General features: G+C 41.2%; 1 protein-coding gene across 1 annotated transcript in view; it reads right to left on the bottom strand.

The window, feature by feature from the left end:
* The window catches only part of kdrl (kinase insert domain receptor like), a 182,221-nt gene that overhangs the window by 139,486 nt on the left and 17,047 nt on the right, over positions 1-25,688 (bottom strand). The window contains exon 2 of the mRNA XM_080187404.1: positions 12,210-12,300. Coding sequence (XP_080043530.1) covers positions 12,210-12,300 — 91 coding nt within the window. The remainder of the gene's footprint in view (positions 1-12,209; positions 12,301-25,688) is intronic.

The raw sequence follows: 25,688 nt of genomic DNA on the forward strand, positions 1-25,688 counted from the left end.
ATAGAATGAGAAGATTGAGTGGTTTTGTTAGCCTTCATGAAAAGTACATTTTACAGGTTTTTTTTAGGTTGCTAACTTATGTTACATCAAAGAACACCAGTAGGTTTTTGAAGCTATTTTGTGACCAAAATGCTTTTCTACCACTTTTGCTCGCTAGAATCTTGGTCACACAACACTTGGAGTACTGTGGGAGATCTTGGGATTAAATTATCTGGCCCTGCGCTCACTGTGTGGATTGTTGCAAGAGAGACAGAAAACTTAATGAATCATCTCATGATTCATTGACCTCGGGCAGGAATTCCTGCCTTGGCAGGCTGAACTAGAGAATCTCACCTCCGGTCTTCATATTCTTAAAAGGATATGGAGGCACCAGGGAAGGTACAAAGAAGATTTACCAAAATGATACAATTTCTGAGCGGTGACACTGTTTTAGAAAGATTGAACAGGTAGGGGCTGTTTTCTCTGGAAGAAAGTGATGTGGTCAAGATCTTTACGGCTATTAAAGGGTTTGATAGGGTAGACACAGAGAAGATCTTCCCACGTGTAGGGAAGACTAGAACCCACAGAATCCCAACAGTGCAGAAGGAGGCCATTCAGCCCATCAAGCCTGCACTGACAACAATCCCACCCAGACTCTATCCCCATATTTACCCTGCTAATCCCCCTGCCGCTAAGGGGCAATTTAACATGGTCAATCAACGTAACCCACACATCTTTGGACTGTGGGAGGAAACCAAAGCACCCGGATGAACCCCATGCAGACATGGGAGAATGTGCAAACTCCACGCAGAGAATTGCCCAAGGCCGGAATTGAACCTAGGTCCCTGATGCTATGAGGCAGCAGTGCTAACCCACTGTGCCACCATATCGCCCAAATATAAGATAGTCATTAATAAACTTAACTGGAAATTCAGGAGAAATTTTTTTACTCAGAGGGTGGGATTTTCTGGCTGCATTTGCCCGAAAGCTGGAAATTCTTGTCCGAGATCAATGGATTTTTGCATAGTCTGTGACCTGTCTGTTGCAATTCCCGTGGCAGGTGGGATTGGAAAATTCTGCCCAGAGAATCATTAAGGATGAAACTTGTTACTGCAAGGAGATAGCGTTAATGCATTTAAGGGGAAGCAAGATAAACTCATGAGGGAGAGAGGAATAGAAGGATATCTTGATGGGTTTAGATAAGGAGGATGAGCACATGTGGAATATAAACAGGGCTGAATGACCTGTTTTTATGCTGTAATTACAATGCAACACAATGCACTCAATATTTTCTCATGAAGGCATTACTTCTTTAAACAGTACGACAGGATGTTGCACAATTGTATAAGCACACAATATTCTTTGTGAAGTAATTGTAGTCATTTTCTTAGGAAGAATAGCCTGGATTTAAGCCAGAATAGCATGATCTAAATTCAAACTCTCTCAATCTTGGCATGTAGTTCAAAGAAAGAGTCAAACATCATCATTGAAATGTAGAAACTTGCTACCATCTTTCTGTGGACCCACTTTACAATTTGAATGATGTGAATTGTGTGGGATGGCGGCCAGTGCTATAATAAAAAAAATGACTTCACATGGCCTTGGCTGCTGGCTTACTTCTGAGCGCTGGATGATACTCGGATACACCCATATTTTACAAGAATGTGACTTTGTCCAGCTACTGGTCTTCGAGTGATTTTCCAAAGTGGTACAGATTTGGTGTCAAATGTCATCAAAGTGTTTGTCACATATTAGACACATTCTCAGCTGGAAGCAGGATGTTTGGACTGCGGTTATGAAAAATGGAAGAAGAGGTAAATAACTGAAGAATACAAATTGCAGATGAGCTTAAAGTAGCTAAATAATGAATGAATGAGAATGAGACTGATGCCGCCTACAGAACATTTTTCCAGCAGGTTCCTTGACATACATTCATCAAGATCGAGCTTGGATTATAGGCTTGACCGGCTAACTTCTGCTCATGTGTTCTTGCCAGTCCTCAGCAGGGACACTCAGCAAATCACGAAGGCAAAGATTCAATGGGAAGATATATTTCTGCTTCTACATGTGCACTTTTCCCGTTCACAGAAAGTATTATCTAGTGTTCTCCGGCTGTTCACATCACAATGCTGCTGCAAGAAAGGGCGGAGGATTTGGTGCTTACCCAAATCTCCATTCTTTGCAGCTGGGAGAATTCCAACTGTGAACGAAATTTGAGAATTCTGGCCAGTGTCTTCAGAAAGCAAAGAATATTCCAAAGCAGCAACAGATCATTTGGCCTGTTAAGCCTACGTCACTATTTTATTCCATTTGGGACATTTGCGTGTGTTGGGTTGTCAAGTCTAGAGGTATCAAAAGTGTGAATGAGGGTTTCAATGGCAGCTTAGCTGAAACAGGGGCAGTGTCAGGTGATGTTACTGAAGTGGAAATAGGCAATTTTAGTGATGGCATGAATATGAGCTTGGAAGATCAGCTCATGGTCAAATATAACATCAAAGTTAGAATCATAGAATCAGAAGGAGGCTAGATGGCCCATCAAGCCTGCAATTACAACAATCCCACCCAGGCCCTATCCCTATAACCTCACGTATTTATCCCCTAACGCTAGGGGTGGAATTTTCCAGTCCTGCCCGCCATTGAATTGTAGCACATGGGACAGAAAATTCAGCAGATCGTGCAAAGGCCCATTGACTTTGGGCTGGAATTTCTGAGTCTTGGGGCAACCATGGCTGGAAAATCCCACCCTTTGGGTCAATTTAGCACAGCCAATCAACCTGACCTGCTTATTTTGGAATTGTTACAACCCACACAGACATGGGGAGAATGTGCACACTCCGCACAGTGCCCCAAGCCAGGAATTGAACCCGAGTCCCTGTTGCTGTGAGGCAGCAATGCTAACCACTGTGCCACCATGCCACCCCCGATACTTTATTTCTTGATTTCTTCTCATGACCATCTTACATGATCTTACATCATCTTACATGTTTGGGCTACATCTTTCTCGTTGCTTTAATATCCCCTTCAGAATGGCAAAAACACCACACAATATTCCAACGGTGAATTAATTGAGATCGTAAACAGACTTGCAGTACCTACTTGAATATTAAATACATGGGGGAAGTTTTCAACTGATGCTCCTGTTTTCAAATGGGAAATTTGGGAAACTCACAATCAGGAAAAAAAATTGCTCTGTCCAAATCTCATGACTGCAATTTTCAAACACTAGTGGGCACAGCATATTTGGCATATTTCCACCCACTTGTACCGGATATTGACTGAACTAACCATTTTAAACTTAAAGTTTAAAGTATTAGTCACAAGTAGGCTTACGTTCACACTATAATGAAGTTACTGTGAAAATCCCCTAATCACCACATTCCGGTGCCTATTCAGGTACACGGAAGAAGAATTTAGCATGGCCAATCCACCTAACCTGCACATCTTTGGATTGTGGGAAGAAATTGGAGCACCCGGCAAAAGCCCAAGTAGACACAGGGAGAATATGCAAACTTCACCCAAGCCAGGAATTGAACTTGGGTCCCTGGCATTGTGAGGCAGCAGTGCTGACCACTGTGCCACCATGCCGGCCTTGAAAGGGATAGTTGACAGCCACCAAGAAAATAGTTCTGAAAGTAATGATTTGGTAATGATTTTTGTTGCGCACTCTCGAGGTGTTCGCCTCCTGATCCTACAGAAACCTTAGGGATGACTGCTAGTTATTCAGTGATGCTGACTTGGATTTCTCCCATTTGCCAAGTTGTGACTCAGCCCCATGAAGAAACTGCACCATTTCCTGCATATCCTGTGGTGAGGTATTCATATGGACTTACAGGCAGCTTGTTCATAATATGAGGCAATGAACACAAAAGTGAAATCAATGAGCAATGTATGCTCAGTTAAAAACTGCTCTCATACATTTTGGGGGCAATTATGCACTGGCGTCCAGTGCGAAAGTAAATGGTAAAGTGGGTGAAAAATTCTGCAACAGTCAGGAAACAAAATTCTTGCTAATGAGATCTCGTTTCCCAATTTTCCATGTTCCTTGCTGGTGACACAATGAGGTTCCTGCCCACTAATGCATGTTAATAAATTTGAATACTATTAATGGGTCTCCCTGCCACATGATTCCCCTCCCTAAATATTCAAACCTTACTGACGTGACATTGCATCAGCGAAGTTAGCACCGGATTCAGAATAATGGGATTCAGTCAGGGGATTCTCCAATGGGTGCCAAGGTTAGTATAACTCCTGGGGGCAAGGAAATTGCCCTGGCCTTTTCCTCTGGCACTGCCCCATCACAGGTTGGCCTTGCTCCGGTATAGATTGGCACTGCTCCTGGCACAGGTTGGCACACTCCATGGCACATGTTGGCAGTACCAAGTTAGAACACTAACCTGTGCCAAGGGGTGGTGCCATGGATTGACCCTCTGGGGAGCTCCATTGTGAGGGGAGTTCCAATATGGTGGTAATGGGGAGGGGAGAATTCCAATACCTTTGAAGAGTTGAGGGGGACAGTGCCCATTATACCGCCATGGTGGTGATGGGGAAGGGGCGGGTAGTGGGGGAGGGAGGGGCCATGGTACTTGTGTGGTGGGTGGTGGCTATGGTGGGAGTTGCAGAGGAGGGAGTTTAATTTCAGTGCTGATTGGGGTGCCCTTTAAAAATGCCATTGTGATCTCCGTGACTTGGTCTTGCTGATTCCATCAGGCCCCACCCAGCCACAGTGAAGGTGGAAACGATGCCCCCTGATTTATTTTTTTGTCAAATTGGCTGAAGACCTGGTGTGAAAACTTATCCATGTACCTGGACAGATACATGCCAGTTTTCAGTCAGAACCTGACACTCTGACAAGCTATGGTAAAATTCTGCCCCTCGGTATGAAACAAAAATAACCTGTTTGTCTTTTTTGCACTATAACTTTAAAATGCTCTCTATTTGCACTTGGATATCTTACTTTAATCCATTTAAAATCATGCCATTCAAAGTACATTAAGTTATAGACTATCTCAGAGTGTGGTGAAGGCAGGTACAATCATGACTTTCAGAAGAAAACTGGATAAGTACCTGAATAGAAAAAGTTCAGGGCCATGGGGGAAGGGCAGAGAATTAGAACTTAATTTCTCTGACAGAGAGTGGACAGAGACAGGGCAGGTCATACAGCAGCAACTATTATCTGATTCAGTTCTCCTTTCCAAAGTTTTACTTCCAGATTAGATTCACATTTTGCGAGAGAAATGTACTATCCATATGCTTTTTCACCTCTGAAAAGGGAGGGGAAAGGGTGGTGTCAGGAAGGGGACAAATGAACAACAGGGATTTCAATGAGGCTGATAGTGAATCAGCAGCCAATGTTTTAGCCTGCTGCTTTTTGCGTTTCACTGACTTGGGAACGTTTTACCAAGTATTGGTAGTTTTAACAACAGCATCTGTGGTTCAGTGGTAGAATTCTCTCCTGCCACATGGGAAGTCTGGCTTGATTTCTGGCTAACGCAAGACCAGTTTTTAATTTCTCTCCCTGTTCTCGTTGCTCTATTACTTCCAATTCGTCTGTGTATTAGCTGCATTTAAATTGCTGCTGCAAATCTTCAACATTTCTTTGAGTGGCACGACAGCACAGTGGTTAGCACAGCTGCTTCATAGCGCCAGGGACCCGGATTCAATTCCAGTCTCCGGTGACTCTTTGTGTGGCGTTTGCACATTTTCCCCGTGTCTGCATGGGTTTCCTCCGGGTGCTCCAGTTTTCTCCCACTGTCCAAAGATGTGGGGTCAGGTTGATTGGCCAATCTAAATTGCCCCTTAGTGTCAGCAGGATTAGAAGGGTAAATATGTGGTGCTACGGGGTAAAACTTGAGTGGAATTGCTGTTGGTGCAGGCTTGATGGGCTAAATGTCCTCTTTCTGCCCTGCAGGGGTTCTATAATTCTACGAATTTTAACTTCAAAATAACAGCGAGATTGCAAACAAGTCTCCAAGAATAGTTTGAACTGTACAACTTCAATGGAAGTAGATTGGGAATGGTAAAAAGTCATCTCCCAATTTCCAAGTGTTCATTTCATCTTGTTGGCATAAATCAATTTCACCTCCTAAATGTTGAAAGCTTTTCTTACTGTAATAATCTTACCTAGGCCAATCTTCTGTCATCAATCACCCTTTACTCACAGTGTGTTCAAAATGCTGTTCAGCAGCTGCAGTGTAGAGGTCATCCCCAAGTCTTTCGACTGCCGACCCGAATGGAGCCAACTGATTTGAAACCCCCCCACCCCCACTATTAGTCGAGACTCCACTTGCCTAATAAGGGAGCTCGTATTCTATGAAACCCATGGGGACATCTATTACCGACTCCATAACATGTATTCTTACTTTCTACTTTTTTCTCTTTCTCTTGTCATTCAATTATTTTTTGCTCACTTCATTTCTCTTCCTGTACTGATTCATCTATCCTAATTCACCACTCTCCTTTGTCATTCCCTGTTTCTTTCTCAATCCTTAAACCTTATTTATTGTTCACACAGATTTCAGGTGCCCCATGGCTCTCAACCTCTGACAACTGACAGGGCAAAACTTGCCTTCAAGTTTTCGGATAAGGGTAAGGACCAAACTAACAGAACACTCCCAGTAATGTCGCTCCCCTAAATAATTTAGCTTGTTATATATTTGCAACTGTTTAATTAATTATAATCAATGAGTTTGGGTAAATTTTCAACAGGTTATAGAGGACAGGATGCATAAATAAATCAAAAGAAGGAATGGAGATGGCGGGATTAACACAGGCTGTTACACATAGACCACTATTTTATTTTTCAACTCATCAGACTATGGAAAGTCATTTCCCCTGATTGGCTGAAACATGAAATTTTCCAAGCAATTTCTAATAATAATACAGAACCCAGGGAGGACTGTGCTGTATGAAGTGAGCTACATGCCTCAGTAACTAATGATGTATAAAATGAAATATAACAGCAGTCATTAAAATAATCAATAAAACTATGTTCTACATTGCAGTGAATTCTCTAAGCTATGTTGGGCATCCCAATCCAATCCATTTATCTTATCTATTTATGATAATCTGTCTGGTTTAGGGATATACTGATTTAAAATATATGCTGAACTTCAGCCATATTGAGATTGTAAAGAATGACTTATTTTAATGCGATTAACAACTTTCACTGAAGATTTCTTCACAGGCTTTAACCAACACGTGGATGCTACTATAATCAACTGAAGTAAAGACAGTTTGTAGAATGAGAATGATTTTAAAAATGGTCTTCAGAAAATACCAAATTATGAAAAAAAACCGAGCAAAAGCAATTGTATGTATAATGGGTGGGAATTTCCAAATTTCCATCCAATGTCAATAGAGTTTTGGCTACTGTCTCCAGATTTTCCAGTCCTACCCATGTCCGGTTCCAGCTATGGATGGGACCAGAAAATCCCAGCCAATGTTTCACTGTAAGAAAATTACAATTCACTTGAATTTTAGAAGGCAGTTTACAGTATATACTCAAGAACATTATAATCTAGTGTGACGAATATTGTGCTTTTACTCAAAATGTCTTTATCACATGACAGTATCAACAGTATCAGACAGTTCAATTTCCATTATAAACACTTATAAGGGCCAGATTTGTCATCCTGTGGGGGTGGTGGGATTGGAGTCTGGCATGCCAACAATTTCATGTCAACCATCACCATAATGATTGGAAACTTTGGACCCCTATGGAATCATCCTTGGAATTGCGACACCTGTCCATCATCAGATACCTCCCTGAGTGTCTCCTTCCCAAATTAATAATATGACCACCATGGGAAACCCCACTTCTGTGATCTAGACTCCGCTTCCCACAATCCATTTCTGGGGTCTGAAGTGGAACTCACTTCAGCTCTTAGCTGATTTGATCTTCATGACATAACATGACATGATTTATGTTAAGGGTTGATTGACACAACTTCCCTCACCTGTCTGACTGATGGTGAGGGAGGCATAAGGAAGACGCATCCAACCCTGTAAGAAGATGAGACAAAATACTGGTTCAACCTCGTGTCCACCCTATTCTCCTATTTGTTGATGCCAAAGAATGGTCCCAGTTGCATCCTTGGTATCTTGGGTCCATTTAAGTGAACATACTTTCTGATTATTCTACCATTCCCCGTAGATGATTTATTTTAAGCAATATAAAATGTTGTGTGAACTTTTAACACATCCACTAGGTTTGGATGATGTCCATAAACCATTGAGCCTCATTATTGCATCTCTCAGTTTCCATTCCTTTGACTTAACCTCAATGCAGCTTTGACTAATTTTGTACAATTCCCATTTGATCTACATTTTTCCACTGACTGGGACGCTTGCTTCAGGTGTCTAATATAGCATGAGTTGTGGCCAAATACATTTTGAGTACAGTAGATCCCTGTTTTAAGTGTTCTCTTTTAAATTGGTTTCATTTTAAAGGGCTTTATTCTTTAATGTCTGGCTCTTATATGCAGTGCAATATTCCCTGTTTTAACACGTGTGAGCAATGCGATGGTGCGATAACTTCTTAGTACAACCAGGCCCAATGATTCTGTATGATGTCTGGCTTGTGATCAACACCTTTTTGTCCTTTCTGTACATTCGAGGAACATTGATTTTTGCTGCATTTTCAGGTAATCCCCCTCCCTGTACTAAACTAATCCTCATTTTTAAACTTTTCCTTTAACCTGTATCCTGTATTAGTTGAATAACTTTGTGGACTTTTTTTAAAAATAATTCTCCATTGATCTGTAGCTTACAATACAGATACTGTACTGTAGCGTGGGCTTTGTTTTTCAAATTTCTTTGCTGCTGGACAGTACATATCTAGAATCACAGAATCCCTACAGTGCAGAAGGAGGCCATTCGACCCACTGAACCACTACCGACAACAATCCCTCCCATGTCCTATACCTGTGACCCTATGTAGTTACCCTGTTAATCTGAAGTGTGGGTAGAAGCCGGAGCACCCGGAGGAAACACACACAGACATGGGAAGAACATGTAAACTCCACATAGACAGTCACCCAAAGCTGGATTTGAACCTGCAACCCTGGCACTGTGAGGCAGCAAAGCTAACCACTGTGCCACATTGACACCCATTACCCGGGGAACTGCTGTGGACTTCTGTTTTTAAAATAATTCTGTGCCAAACAGCAGTACTGCTCTGTACTGTATAGTACCTATGTTTGAGGAGCATATGGTAAACTTGGTATTTTAAAGACGTCACTGCTAGGATGAAGTCTGCACAAGGCAGAAAGTTTACAGTCACTTACTGTACTGTACAGTATTTCAGACTGTAGGCTGCAGTGTTTCAAATTTTACATGTTTTTTTGCACAGAAATTGTCCTGGGGTACCTAACTATGGCTTTGCCAATGTTTCCAATGGGAAACCAAGTTTCACTGAAAGAATTTTCACTTTAAGTAGTGATTTTCAGGAAGACAGTTGTCACTTAAAGTGAGGACTCCCCGGATATTTTTAAGTCTGCTCAGCTACCTTCAAAAATAAAATGGCGTTCTTAGAAACTGATAGATATATAATTGTTTTTATTTCCGAAACAGTGTAGAACAGAGATAAATAATGCATAAAGTAGTCAATTCTGTTACATTTAACAGACGTGTAATATGACTAAACTAGAAATGTTCTGAGGTTCTGATTAACAATTCAGCGGGATACAGATAAATATCTGATCTGTCAGTTTGAAAAGGTACTGCAGCATTAAATCAAGTCAAGTGGCGCATGTATAAGTAATTAATCATCCTGTTTTCAGGATATCTCCCCTGTCCCTGTTATGCTAAGGTCTTCCCGCCCTGTCCCAATCCTATATGCTCTTTATTTAACCCCATTCCTTCCCTGATCTTTAAAAAAAATTAGGTTCAAACTGTAGTCTGAGTTGCTAAAAAGGTTAACTAAAAGTCATAGCCTCGCAAACAATGAGTTGATTTTCTTCTAACACGCAAGTGCTGCTTTTTCATTCTGAGAGACATTTTTGTGCAAAGTATTACTTATCAGACAGGATCTCCCTGAATGATGCCCTCTTCAGTTCATTCTGATCAGTAGTGAGCATTGCTTGGCATAAAACAAATAATTTGACTTGCAAGTGATGAAAGAATGTTCAATGTTGGGCAGTTCATCAATTAGGTGGAACACTTGCGCAGGCATTGATTTATTTGCAATACTCACAACCACATCTGCTGAAAGATAATTCCCTCATAGAGCAGTAAGAGGTGAGTAACCTAACTGACTTCAGAAAAGTGTGAGGAATTTGGCTTGTTCTTTTTGAGAAATGGGAAACTTTCAAATGGCCTAACTGAAGTTTACCTGTTTGTAAATGAATTGATGAATTGATCCAAACAATTTTTTTTCCCTGCTAGGATGGGTTCAAAAAAACAGGAAACATAAGTGACTAGTCAGGAAATCCATGTTCATTGAAGTAAAGAGTCAACAGATGATGTGTGGGTGTAGTTTGCGATAGAATAACCATATGTAGAATTGATGAGGGGAACATAATGGGGAAAAGGGCTTTAATCATGATTGCAAATAGCTCGAATTCATTCCATTCAAAATGAGCATGACAAAGAAACAAAGAGACTTGAACAAATTGAAGTGAACACAATAAATGAGTTCAAAACTCATGGGTTTGGTAAATGAGCTTAGTAAAGATAAGGTGGGGCTTGATTGATCCATGAGTCTGCTTGGTAAAACATTGTAGTGGTTTGCTGTTTGTTTTTGCAAGATGCTGACCAGGAAACTCTCGTGCACTTAATGCCTGCCATCAGGCATGTGGGAAGAATCTACAGGTTGATAACTGTTTGGCCACATGATGAACGGATCTTGAGTGTACTCAGAGATCCAGGGGAAAGGAATCCCAGAAGGCAAGATTGAAATCCTGAGGTAGTTCCATGTTGAAGCTGCCTGGGTTCGAGTGACTTTTGTAGAGAACTCCGAGACTTATTTTTCAGACATGGAGATCAGAGACACTCATGAGAATTTCAATGAGATTATTTGGCTCACAGTATGTTGAATACCTGGCTGGGTTATTGAGAAATCCATGGAACCTGCTTAGGTTGCATTTGTCATTTGCTTTGGAGAGTTCACCTGTTAATTCACATGCATTCATCTTGAACATTCAAGTATAAGATGTTATGGTAAATAGTTTTATTTTGTCTAACTACCACTAGAGTGAAGGAATAGTGAATATCTGAATAATTTTCCTGTTCTTGTATTGACATCTTTCCAGCCTTTTTGTCTGGTGCAATATAATGCATTTTTCATTTCCAATAAATGTTTTATTCATTGTGTTAAAAGTTCATGAGTAGACTTCTGTGATTTTTATTTCTAGCTTTTCTCCATGGTTTCAAAACAATGTTTGGATCACTGACACCAGGTTCCCCTCTGGAACCTGACTTGTTTAGTAGTAACATAAGCTAGGATGTAACACAATGATAAATCTGATGACCTAACCTATTTTGATGCATTAGTCAATCAATTATGTAAAATCACCAATGGAAATTCTGGAATGTGAATTGGAAGCATAATGCTCTGTAAAGAAAGAAAGTGGATAAGAGACAAGAAATTAACCATAATCAGGATTTTACACTACTCCAGCAGATCTTCATGTGTGGGGGCACGTTGAAATTGCATGGATCGGATTCCCACCAGGCTCTTGCCTGCCCCCAGCTGTGAGCAATACTATGGTGGGACTGGCAAGACCTCAGAAAGGAATCCCCACCCTCCCTGCTCCCCACCCCCTCCAGCTCCAATTAAGGTCCTTAAGTGACTGATTAATAACCATTTGAAGGGCTTTTCCCACCCAGCTTCAAATCTTAGGCTGGCGATGAATCACAGATTGGGGTGGGGTGGGGGAACACAAAAGTTACCAGAGCTACTTCCAAGGTGGGAAGTTGAGGAAGGGGGGCTTGGCGTTGACCTCCTTCAGGGTCTGGAAATCTTTGGACCTCCCATCACTCTTGGTCATTCCCTAAGACCTTAAGTTGCCCCAGTCTCCCAGTAACCTCACAGATGTCACCTACCGACTGCTCTCTGGGATCCATGCCACTTACCTTCACTCCCCATCTTTTGCCAATCAGTGTTCATTAAATGTGAAATGGCAGCGGGCCTTTTGGAGTTGGCAGGAAAGTGTTCCCCGTTGACTGTACAATGCCCTGTCTTCCTCAAGCCCAAACATATCACCTTATGGTAAAAAAAAATGTAACCTCACCTGCATGTGACAGTGATTGTTCCGTTTACTTCAATGACCAACTGCTTGTCAGGTATATTCAGTTCAGGTGCAGTCCAATTGACTCGAGGAGCTGAACATAATAAAGAAAAATTATAACATGCATTTAATTACAACCCATTCAAATCAGCCCAATTCTAGTGGAGCATTGCTAAACAAGATGATGAGCAGTTACTGTATACGCTGAAAGTAGGGTTCGTACACCTCTTGGCAAGATTAGGTTACTGCTTTTGTTGATATTTAACATTAGTTGTCCATATGAAAGAGCAACATAAAAGCACACAGCTGATTTTGAACAGATCAAAACTGATAGAAACCTGGCATGAACAAAGTGATATTGAGTGGATTAAACAATGAGAATTCTAAATAGCCTTAATGTTGAGAATGGAGGATCAACATTGTAAAAACACATTATCTCCTCTCCCCACTCTCGCTCAGTTACCTTACTGGCCACACAGTTAGACAAGTAAGCTCCAGGCCAGCATTAATATCCTTCTCCAAATTACCACAGACAGGGTAGAAGCAAAAAGATGGTGGGGAAGTCCAGAACCAGGGGTCATAGTTTGAGAATAAGGGATAAACCTTTTAGGAAGGAGGTGAGGAGAAATTTCTTCACCCAGAGAGTGGTGAACTTGTGGAATCCCCTAACACAGGAAGTAGTTGAGGCGAAAACATTATATGATTTCAAGAAGAAATTAGATATATCTCTTGGGGCTAAAGGGATCAAGGGATATGGGGGGAGGGGAAGGAGGAGATCAGAATATTGAATTTGATGAACAACCAAGATCAAAATGAACGGCGGAGTATGCTGGAAGGACTGATTGGCCTACTCCTGCATCTAGTTTCTATGTTTCTATCATAATTTGGCACATTTCATACAGGGAGCACTGATCAGTTGTCCATTCTTTGCTGTCTCACCACATGATGAACAAATTTAATATGTGTCTGCAAACAGATGGAGTTTACAAGATTAAATAGAGGAGAAATTGGATATACGAGAGCCTGTGTTGTGTTTGAAGAAATAGTCAACCCACTGTTGAAAATTACAGGGTACCACAGCCATTCCTTTGCCTTCCCAAGTCCAGCTGATGAATTATAAAATGGGGCGAGCCGCCCACATGCCTGAAACAAGCAGAAGGCTGTTTAAATATATAAATCTGAACCTCAGAAACAAAATTCAAGTGTGAATGGGTGGAGCATTCTAACTCAATTGCACATGACACTGAGCAGCTAGTGGTGCTTATAGGAATCACAGTTGGTTGCTCAAAAAAAATGCCCTGGAGATTTTGGACAGTACTCCCAGGCCTGTGAGGGCCCAGTCCCCAGGATGACTTTCTTCCCCACAGGTCTGAATTTGATTCTATTCACCTGCGGCTCTGATCAGTAAAAGCCGTTTATCATAACCTATAGAACTATTTTCAGTTGTTACAAAACGTAGGTAGATTAAATGCTGGAAAGAATTTTCCAGCCATTCATACTCTGTGGCCACTGCCAGTAAGAATGGAGAATTTGGCCCTTAGTCAAATGTCCGTTCACTGCAGTGGGACTGGAGAATCCCAGGTGCGGGCGAAGTTGGAGAATGTGGCTGATATGTTCAAAAACATGACATGAAAACATAACAGCTGCAGGCAGAGAAGGCAGGTTTTGAAATTGCACTGAAAAATGTCACTCAAGGCATTTTATTTTTCTGGTTCTTGACTTCGGTCCCCCTTACACCCTCTACTAGATTACCCATTTAGCAAACGTTCCTGCCTGGCATTACTGCCAACTTCTATCTTTGATACATGAGTACACACTAATTTAATTAATGTACTTGGGATATCAAACATATATCTAGCACGTGCTTTACCACTATCGCTCTTTTTTTACAACCTTAAGGTTAGAATTACTGCTGATGACATTGGCAAATGAATGTTTAGCACATTTGTGTGACATTCCTATCTTCTACTTCACTGTTGGCCTTCGTCCAATCATATTAAGTGAGTTAATGTGTCCATTGTAATAATGGACAGAGGAATGTCGTAGGAAAGTGCTGAATATTCACGCACCAATGTGTCCAGAACTTCTAACCAGCTTAGATATGACTTTAAAGTAATCATCAATAAAAGAAGTTAAACCATGGAATGAAAAACACCCAGAATATTGGATCTGAGATTATTTGAGTAGATGCAGATCAATTTTGAGAGGAATATTGGCCTAGGCACCTGAATAACCCCCTATTGGTTGAATATTATCAATTAAACTGATATCCATTTGAATTACCAGACACAGCGGACAGGATGTTAGTTTAATATCCCATTTACTGCGATAAGATTAATATGACACTCCACAGTTCTGCAGTGTTATGTCAATCAGGGTTATGCACTGAGATGATGGAGTGGGATCTGATCTCTAGCTTCCTGAATCACATTTGAGAATGTTATCAACTGAGCTGTTCGTCACTATTGAATCTGGGAGCAGCTGAATCTAGTTTTATGCCAGGAATTTGACATTCTTCCATTTTAAGTGCTAAATTTTTAAGTTTATTTATTAGTGTCGCAAGCAAGCTTACATTAACACTGCAATGAAGTTAGTCATCTTGTTTACAATTCTTTTAGCTTAAGAGATAGGGAGGCATTATCAATACATTATTGTAAACTTTGTATAGTGCACACTTGCCGTTAACAAACCTCTTTTGGTTGTTACTACCATTTTGCTTCACTCTTTTCCTACAACATTTATCCCTAGTAAATTAATAGCCACAAAATAGCTTGTGTCCTGGCACTAGATGTTATTCTGTAGTGAATTTGTAAAATCTCTCTCCCAGTTTCATTGTATGTCTTGTATATATAAAAAAAAATTAAAAATTGACAAATTGCCAAGGGTAATTTATACTGCAAGGTTAAAAAATTGGGCTTTGTATTCTGATAAAATCAACCCTTGACTGCTTTTCCTGCGCTTGTAAAATATGTTCAAGAGATGGAGGAAAATCAGGTGGCTGGATGCAAAATTAAACCATATATTGGAATAAACACATGGCTAAATCAGTGAAAAGCTTTTGCCCATCATTCATTTGAAAGGTGTCTAGAAATGGGCTTTTAAATTGAATTATTTAACTATTGACCACCACAGCGCAATTCATTATTTTACAAGGCTGCCAAATTACACACCTAGAAATTGTATGCCTAGAGATTTGGAATACATAAGAGAATTAATGGAGAACCTACATTTGATAAGTGTGAACTTGAGGTCAAAGGGCACAAAAAAGCAGCCTGTCCCTTTAATTATTTTGTGGCATGCTTGAACACACAAAAAATGACATATGATGTAACTCAATCTCTTACTCATATGTTCTGTCTCTGTCCTTTCATTATGGTTTGAAGTGCCTGGAATGCACTTCAACCAACAAAATTTTAAGTGGATGTCAAGATTTGTTTCAAACACAATGTAGATAACGCGTAACCTGTAATCATGGCTTTAGCTCTTAAACACCTTTCAAGTCAAACGGTGAGGGGAGAATCCAACCTTTCAAAGCAAATGCAGAAATTGCTTTTTTTTCATCAAATTGGAATGCAAAATTTATTCATTAAAAACCACACAAAAAAGACAAACTACAAATTGTGGTATTTCTTTAAAGTTTATTTATTAGTGTCACAAGTAGGCTTACATTAAAGGAAAGTAAAGTTTGTTTATTAGTCACAAGCAAGGCTTACATTAATATTACAATGAAGTTACTGTGAAATTCCCCTAGTCATTATACTCCAGCACCTATTTGGGTCAATGCATCTAACCAATAAAATTTATTTATTAGTCACAAGTAAAGCTTACATTAACACTCCAGTGAAGTTACTGCGAAAATCTCCAAATTGTGGCAGGGTCTGGATTTGAATTGTTGATATTTTGTACATCTTTAACCATCATAAATCTTTACCAAAGGCTGCGTCCATTTAAAATGATCATGAAAGTAGTAACAGGTACAGAGAAATGGCTTTACACAGGGAGTTATTGGAGCTGGGAATGTTTTGCAATGAACAATGGTTAAAGCAGAACCATTGGATCTTTTAAAGGAAAATTATATTAAAAATTGAAATCAGAGAAAACCACAAAGCCAGGAGAATATTGCAGGGCAAAGTGGGATCAGTTTTAGATAAGTCAAAGTTGAAATGGCTGGGGCTGTGCTAGGTAAACCTTTTTCCTTTAAACTAAATAATTTTCTATTCCCTTGTTCAGAGACTAGTCTTAGTTCAATGCTTCTATAATTATTCCCTTTTAAAACCCTATAATAATAGATTACGATTCCAAATGGGTGAATATCAAACATAATAAATGGTGTTAAACTAATCGCGGGAATGCTGTAAAGATTTAGGAGTGATAACTCAACCACACGTTCAGTCAATGTGGAGCTGCAATTTAATTCTGCATATAAACTTCTATCTCAGGGATTCAAAAACAAAGTAACCGTGTAAAATTGTTCCTCTGGCATTACTTATGCTGAGACTACATGAGGCAAAATTCATTTTTAATGAAAATTGATCGATTGTTTAATTCTCCATGAGCACAATTCACTAATTAAATTGTCTATCAGAAATTCCTTATTTCAAAGTTATTTGGAGATTTTCACAGTAACTTCATTGGGGCGTTAATGTAAGCCTTACTTGTGACGAATAAACAAACTTTATTGATTTAGGTAGCTGATTAATTACGAAGAAAATCAAACATTTTTCTCCAGTTTTCTGCAATTGTAAGACTGGCAAGTGTAAGCCTCATTAAGTCATGTGAAATACAAGCACAATATTTGGAGTAATAAAATTACTATTTGGGTTGACCGATGATTTCACCTTCTTTTAGTCTGTCTGGTAACAGCAATTTATGATTTTGAGATAAACGCCAAATACTGCAGATGCTGGAATCTGAAACAAAAACAGAAAATGCTGGAAAATCTCAGCAGGTCTGGCAGCATCTGCTCTGAAAGCTTGTGCTACCAAATAAACTTGTTGGGCTTTAACCTGGTGTTGTGAGACTTCTTACTGTGCCCACCCCAGTCCAATGCTGGCATTTCCACATCATAGCGTCTGCATGGACATCCGGGCCAGGATTCTACTATGAATGGGAAGCATTTGACTTCGCCTCACTGGGGGAACTGGAGGCCATTGAGGCCCCTGGGGAGGCCAAAGGCAAGGGTGGGTGCCCCTTGGAAGTGCCAGAATGGCAGTGCCACCTGGCACCTGGGCAATGTCCTTGGGGCATTGGTGGAGCTAATGGGGGAGGGGCCAATAAGGGAGGGGCCAGTGGGTGGAGGGGCCAGTGGGGGTGGGACTAATGGTGAAGGGGGCTGTTGCCACTCTGCAGCGAATGGTGGGAGGAGGGAGGGGGTGGCCTGCTGCCACTCTGCAGTGATCGGTGCGGGGGAGGACAGCTGGGCTGTGATTGGTGGGGGAGGGCGGCGGGTCTGCGATTTGTGGGGGAGGGCGGCGGGTCTGCGATTTGTGGGGGAGGGGAGTCCGTGGTTAGACTGGGTAGCTGGGGCGCTGCAGCAATGGCCCCTGCAATTGCAAGGGGGGAGCTGCTTCAGGCTGTCTGCAGTAGCAGGGGCTTGACAGTTCTCTCTTTGTCTGTCAGACCCCTGTTACTGCCAATGCGTATTTGCAGCATCAGAGGCCTGCACATGCGCACTATCTCCCGCTGTAGGCTTCTGGGTGCATTAAGCTCTGCCCACTAGCTTTTGCACTGAGCAACAGGCGCGCTCAGAATTTTGCAAGCAGAGTGTGTGTGGGGCGGGGCCTAAAAACACACCCAAAAGATGGACCTGAAACTCACCCAGTTTCAAGTCTGCCCAGCACTTAGACGAAAATGGTAAAATACCTCCCCCAGACTCGAAATGTTAGCTCTGTTCTCTCTACGTGGATTCTGTTGGATCTGCTGAGATTTTCCTGCATTTTTTGCTTTTGTATCTGTTTTTAAGATGTCCAATGGGGAAGAAAAGATCCCAGATGGAAAACTATTGTGTTTTATTTGATTTACTTTGTGTATTACAGATGGAAAATTGTAGTTCTCATGCTCCATATTCTGGACTCTCATCATCTGAAACATTAAAAGACATTCACATGATAACAGAATATGTCAGTGATGGGCAACCTAGTCTAGGAAATGGGCCTCATGAGTGGCTCTCCTTCTTATCAGTGGGCCACAAGATTGAAATCGGGCATGTTTGCTGACCATGGCCCCGTGTATAAGACTGAATACATTTAATACATGCCGAATATTTCATAACATGTTAAAGAAAATGCTTCATCATTTATATATTAATACAACTATCGGTTTCAAATGGTAAAAACAAAAGATACATTCATACTTTGGATGCAGAAGGAGCACACAGCTCTGACAGTCAATGTTAGGCACAGTCAGCATGCTCCTCCCTTCACTTGCCCTTCCTGTATGTGCATATACTGGTAGGAAAAAAACTACATGGATGGAAATCAACAGAATGAGGCAACAGCGCATGTGGAAAATGGTCAACAAAACGTTTTGTAGCCGCACTCATAACCCACTGATGTCAAAGATATTTTGCAAGGGAGGGTAGGGGGCAGAAGATCCCAATGAATCTTTCATGTCCTCAGGATGCTTCACAGCACATGATAGCTAACGAATGCTTTGAAATGTCATCACTGCAGGAAAACCAGCATCCAATTTCCAAATAGTAAGATCCCAAAGACAAGAAGATAAGTCCAATTAATTTGTTTTTGGTGGTTTTAATTTAGAGACAAACATTGACCCGAACGCCAAGAGAACTTCCTCACTCGTATTTAAGTAAAAGCATGAGATCTTTTACATCCTCCTGAATAGGCAGACAGGACTTCCCTTTTGCATCCAAAAGATACTGGCCAGAATTTTCCAGAGTGATATGCCCCACTTCCACTGCCAGCAAAAATAGAGAATTTGGTGCTCCACCAAATCTCCATTCACAGCAGCAGGATTGGAGAATCCTAGCCGTGGATGAAGTTAAAGAATCCTGGACGCCACCTGCAATAATGCAGAACTCCTTCATTACTGCATTGGAGTTTGTCAGTCCAGGGTCTGTGCTCAAGTCTCCAGTGCCATCTTCCAACTCACAACTTCTGAGTCAGAAGCAAAAAAAATTACCACCGAGCCAAATTAAATATTGACAATTATTCAGAATTGAGACCTGTTTTCTGACAGGCCGACTGAGAATTGGAACGGCAACAGAAAAGAGAGCTTTTAATTCCATCATTCTGGGCCGGATTTTAAGTGTGGTTTTCAAGATGAAAGGTGTGCCTACTTCACTGCATCAACCAGTTCTAGTTATAGAACTGATGCAGTATTGGTATTCTTTTCGTGCCTCAAGTTAATAGAAGTCCTTTTCGTGTGGCAAAGCACAGATTGAAACGAGATTATCACCAAATAATGTTAATAGAGATTTTAAAAGCTTTGTAATGCATGTTTTCTTGATCTTTTTCAAATAGGAAAAGGAAGCAGCACTTATTGTGACCGAATGTGCTTTGGAAGTCAACTTTAAGGTTCTAGAAAATACGCACCATAAGTTTCCTTGGGGGTTCTTCCACTCCCCTGGCATAACTTAGGTAAAAAATCTGGATATATCACACAGAAAGGGTTTCCTTTGAACTTCTGATCAACTTCTGGCAGCTGATTCGGACAATCCATGAGGAATTCCCAAACAGTTACACGAGTGACAAGCTATTCCTTCACTGTTGGCAATTTCCTGGAATTTTCCTAGACTAAGTCTGGTTGTAATCAATGGAACACTTTACCTGAGAGACCAATTGTGGTATATTTCATTTGAACAGAATCTTAGGATAGTTAAGGACACTTGGCCCATTGATTGCTAAGACTAAAGACCCTACTTTATCATCATGTCTGATACATCAGGAGAGAGATCTCCAGCTGTGGCAACATGTACTATTTATTTTCTGGCAACTCAGTTCCTTCCATGTGGAGCCTTTAGTAAAAACAATATGCTTTCTATTTAAATTTCTTTGCCTAATTTATACATTATGAAAGGGAAATGGCCAAACAGAAAAGCACACAATACTCCTAACCTTGAAGACATTGAACTTATTATAAAAAGCATTTCCCCCCTACAAGGTCAGCACGGCAGACAACAAGGTGCAAGATTCCTGCTTTCTACCTCCGGAAAAAGGAAAACTGGGAATCATTGAGTTTTGCATTACAATTGGGCAGCAATGAATATGATTTTAAAAAAGCTTTAATAAACATATATACTTTACTGACCATGGTGACTTCAGGCTATGGTTTGCTGATACTTAGGCTGTAAGGTTCTTGAAGAGGTAACAAAAGACTTGCAGTTACTTCTAAATATGTAAGGTTAACAGGATGGAGCCCTTGTTTCGCAAACAGGTGCTTAATTTAAACAGTTTAAATTTTATTTATTCATGTCACAAATAGGCTTACATTAACACTGCAATTAAGTTATTGTAAAATACCCCTAATCACCACACTCTGGTGCCTGTTTGGTACACTGAGGAGAAATGAGCATGGCCAATGCACCTAACCAGCATGTCTTTTGGACTGTGAGAGGAAACCAGAGCACCAAGAGGAAACCCACAGAGACTCAGGGAGAATGGGCATACTCTGCACAGACGGTGACCCAAGCCAGGAATTGAATATGTGTCCCTGGTGCTGTGAAGCAGCAATGTTAATCACTATGCCGCCATAGAGACAGTGGATCATAATTTCCTGGGTACTGGTAAGGCACATGAATAAGTAGTACTGGTATTGGCTGTAAGAACCGGACATTCCATGATGAGAATTATGCATTTCGAGGACAAATGTTAACTTGCATAATGCACAATATTATGGAGGAGACTTTGCTGTGATAGAAATGATAGTAAAGTACTGTGCAATTCCAAATGCATGTAAGTTGTTCCAAATCCTTTAAAAACATTTGCTTTCCCATATGAAATCCTTCAGCTCAAGCTGATCTGAGTAATTGAGCTTTTCTGATGAGGGTACTAGCAAAGGCTTTATTTTTCTACAAAAAATTGTATTCATGGAACTGTCAAGTATCTCTTCCCTGTAATTAAGATGTATTCTCTCTGACAGGTTGCCTTTTTGTTAACTTGTTAATGATTGCCAGGTTGATTTAGTTTGGAACAGCTAATGATTATTACAGCTCATCTTAAGTCACAATTATGTTATATTAATATACTCAGAATGTCTGAGCCTCAGGGTAAGGCAGAGATGTAGGAACGAGTTGTTAATTAATGCTTCTTTTTCAAATCAGCCACTCAGATTGATGCTGGCTGCCTCAACAAGGTCTTGGTGACTTTTTGGAAATTTGACCAGCTGTTACATACCAGGCTGTATTTTACATACCCAAGCTGGGCATATTTTTGTCTATGGGACATGTAAGATAGGCTGGGTGCCTACCCTCAACCTTTCTGCCCATACTGGAGCTCATACTTATAACATCTTAGATGTACATGCACCAAAATCACAGCCCATCCACCATACTTAAATAACTATTCAGGGATCAGTTGAGCTTGTAAACAAGCCAATTGACCCCACTAATATGTTGCCCATGCTATAATGCGGTTTGCATGAGCATTTGGATGTTTAGAAGGGCAGGAAGGGGGGTACTGTATTTGGGGAAACTGCCCTTTACACATTGTGGGGAATTACAGAATTCCCACAGTGTAGAATAAGGCCACTCGGCCCATTGAGCCTTCTCCAACAACGATCCCACCCAGGTCCCATTCCCATAACCCCATATGTGGACCCTACTAATTCCTCTGACGCTAATGGACAATTTATCATGGCAAATCTACCTAACTCGCACATCCTTGGACTCTGGGAGGAAAGCGGAGCACTGGAGGAAGCCCATGCAGAGACAAGGAGAATACGCAAACTCCGGACAGATAATGATCCACGCCAGGAACTGAATCTGGGTCCCTGGCGCTGTGATGCAGCAGTACTAACAACTGTGCCACCGTGCCACCCCAAAACCCCCCTGAGATAGGACCCAACCCTTTCTTTCTGCCCACCTGCTTCAAAACTCACCATCCCAAAGGTTAACAGTGCTGCCTCACAGCCCCAGGGACCTGGGTTCAATTCCAGCCTTGGGTGACTGTGTGGCGTTTGTATGTTCTCCCCGTATTGGTGTGAATTTCCTCTGGGTGCTCCAGTTTCCTCCCACGATCTAGCGATGTGCAAGTTAGGTGGATTAGCCATGCTAAATTGCCCCTTAGTGTCCCAAGATGTGTAGGTTAAATGGATTAGCCATGGGATAGAGTGGGGTGGTTGGCCTAGGCAAGATACCCTGTCAGAGAGTTGGTTCAGCCTCAATGGGCTGAATGGTCTCCTTTTGCACTGTAGGGTTTCTATTAGGGATTTTATGAACCTGCTTGACCACCATCCCCAAAGTGCGAAAGCCCTCCCTGCTCAATATCTTGGATTTGTTCTGGGATCATGGTGTTTTCTCTTGGGTCTGATTGCAGTCACAGCACTGCCCACTAATGCTTCCTTGGACTACAGGAGCTGCCAGCCATTCTCATTAGCTAGCAACGCCTTTGGTTTGATGTTTAGCAAGTCAGCTCCATGCTAAGTTTGCAGCCGGTGGAGTGGGTAGCCATCTATTTCCCATCATAATATGCATCCTAAAGAATCTTCATGTGCAGGTAAATCAGGAAGCATGTACCTGATGGTGGGGGTGTCCGGAACCAGGGGTCACAGTCTGAGGATACAGGATAGACTATCTAGGATGGAGATGAGGAGACATTTCTTCACCCAAAGAGTGGTGAGCCTGTGGAATTCATTACCACAGGAAGTAGTTGATGCCAAAACATTGAATGTATTCAAGAGGTGACTAGATATAGCACTTGGAGTAAATGGGATCAAAGGTTATGAGGAGAAAACAGGATTAGACTATTGACTTGGACGATCAACAATCATCATGATGAATGGCAGGGCAGGTTCAAAGGACCAAATGGCCTCCTCTTGCTCCTATCTTCTACGTTTCTATGTTTCTATGTATATATAGTTGGCTGATGGTAAAATCGATGCCTGGTGTAGTTCCAAACCACATAGACTAGACTGCTTTCTGATTTACAATAAGATATCTGAGGCCTGGGAAAGTGACATCAGTACCTCTTCATTATAAAGAAGAAAATCAGCCAGGGTTTACACCAAGGGAGCCCTGATGGAAAATATGGTTGTGTAGGTATCAGATGAGGATAGGTGAGCCCTTAGCTAGAACAACTTCTACCTTTCGGCATTCTCATTACTCAGATTGTTTGCTAGATTTAGTTGATTTATGCTAGGGACAATTCCATAGATGCCAATAGCTCTTTGACACTTTGTGCTAATAGTCATTATGTGTGAGCTTTATTTATGCTGGGTATTTCAACCAAGTCTAAATGCTTTCTTTATCTGATGTACACACTTAGTGACTTGTTTCCAGAGGGCATTGGGTAGAAGCTAATAACAGGAAGCCCTTTCTCTCTTCCACAGATCTGAGAAAATTGACTGAGATCCATTAACTCAACATTGATTTAGAATTAGACTGGAGTTGGATAATCAATTAGTCATAACACTGGTCTCCAGTGGGGTAACATTCATACATTGAGAAATGTCAGTATTTTCATAGTGTTTGTAATTATATTTGAAATATTGTAGAAATCAATTTTCAACGCTATGGCACTGGTTTACTTTAGGGAGAGAAAAAACCCCAAAGTGAATTGCATCGCATCTACTCCAAAAACTTCAATCTTAAAGCAGCAGTTAGGATTCAATGCATGTCACGGTAACTCAATTTATTTATTAAAAGGAATGTGAAACCAAAACAATTGCCAGTAGTAATGAGCCAGTAAATCTACGGACAGTAACCAACCTGCTCCTCTGACAGTATCGCAATCTCTGAGCACTACATTGATGTGTAATTCAGGAATATGGATTCAAATTCTAAAATGGCATTTGAGCTCACAGTCTCATGATTTAGAAACAAGAAAGCTTTAACAGTGACATGCTGCATCGCTAATTACACCATTGCTTATCCCCTTAACCTGTCTGTAAAAAGACTTACTGTCATCATCAAGCATGTCCTGAGTTCTATAGAAGGTTCAGTTGAACTCAACACGTTGACCGGAATTCTTCCACCCCACCCGCCACTGCAATTGTAGCTGGTGGGTTGCGGACAATGTGAAGGCTCATTGACAGTCGGGCGGGAATTTCCAGCTTTTGGACCAATGCGGCTGGGGAATTCCGCCCTTTAACTTGTTTTTCTCTACACAGAGGCTGTCAGACCTGCTGGGCTCATGCCGTATTTTCTGTTTTTATTTAAGTCCTGAATCAGCCTGAGGTCAGATTGCAATGTTTGAGCTCCCGTCGCACTGGGGAGTCTAGCAGCAGAAGGCCAATCTGCCTCATTTTGAAATTGGCTCTGCCCTCCATATAATGTCAAAGCCCTTGTTCCCAATCATTTCTGGGAAGGAGCCACAAGTCCTTCAGCGCATTTAGTGTTTTTGAAGACAGTAAGGAAGAAACACAGGCTGTTACTCCACATAAACGATGGCTAAACTCTAGTCAAGTTTGTGATGGTCATAGAATCATTCAACATTGAATTGTTACAGCAAAGGAGGTCATTCGCTATTAAAGCATTCTGTTATCTCATCTTTATGCCACTATCTGAACATTCTTAGTTCATTATACTTCGTCTTGTGTGCCAGGACATCTTTGTCAAATCTCTCACTGACCTATTTTGCTCCATCTGCTCCACTCGCTCTCTAATTATATAAAATCATCACATTTCTCCCCCTGTTTAGCTGTGAGTAAGAGTCATACAGACTTGAAACAACTGTCTCTCCCTCCCACCAGATGCTGCCGGACCTGCTGTTTTTCCCCAGAATTTTCTCTTTTACTTCAGATTTCCAGCATCTGCTATATTTTGCTTTTATTAACGTCGACCATATGGCCCATTGTATTCTGTGGTCTCATATCACTGCAAGAGCAGCTCGGTTAGGCCTTGCCCTTTCCCCATTGTCCTTCAACTTTCTTGCCTTGAGATAATCATCGAATTTCCTTTTGAAAGTTACGATTGAATCTGCTTCCACCACACTCACAGGCAGTACATTCCAGATTCTAAGCACGTACTTCGTGAATATTTTTCTACATTCCTTCCTTGGTTCTTTTACCATTATCTTAAATTGGCATCCCCTCAATGCATCTGCCAATAGGAACAGTTTAGCTATCTACACTATCCAGACTCCTCATGATTTTGAACAACTCTATCAAATCTCCTCTTCTCTGGTTGCTCAATCTACACGCTCACCTGACATTCTTCAGCCGTAGAACAATTCACAAACATTTTCTATACCGTCTCTAATGCCTTCACATCATATCTAAGACGCAGTGCCCAAAATTGGACGCAATACTCCAGTTGAGGTTGAATCATCTATACAGGTTCACCACAACTTCCTTTCTTTTATTCTC

Source organism: Carcharhinus amblyrhynchos, chromosome 4 (assembly GCF_965287045.1).
Source record: "Carcharhinus amblyrhynchos chromosome 4, sCarAmb.v2.hapA, whole genome shotgun sequence".
Taxonomy (NCBI): domain Eukaryota; kingdom Metazoa; phylum Chordata; class Chondrichthyes; order Carcharhiniformes; family Carcharhinidae; genus Carcharhinus; species Carcharhinus amblyrhynchos.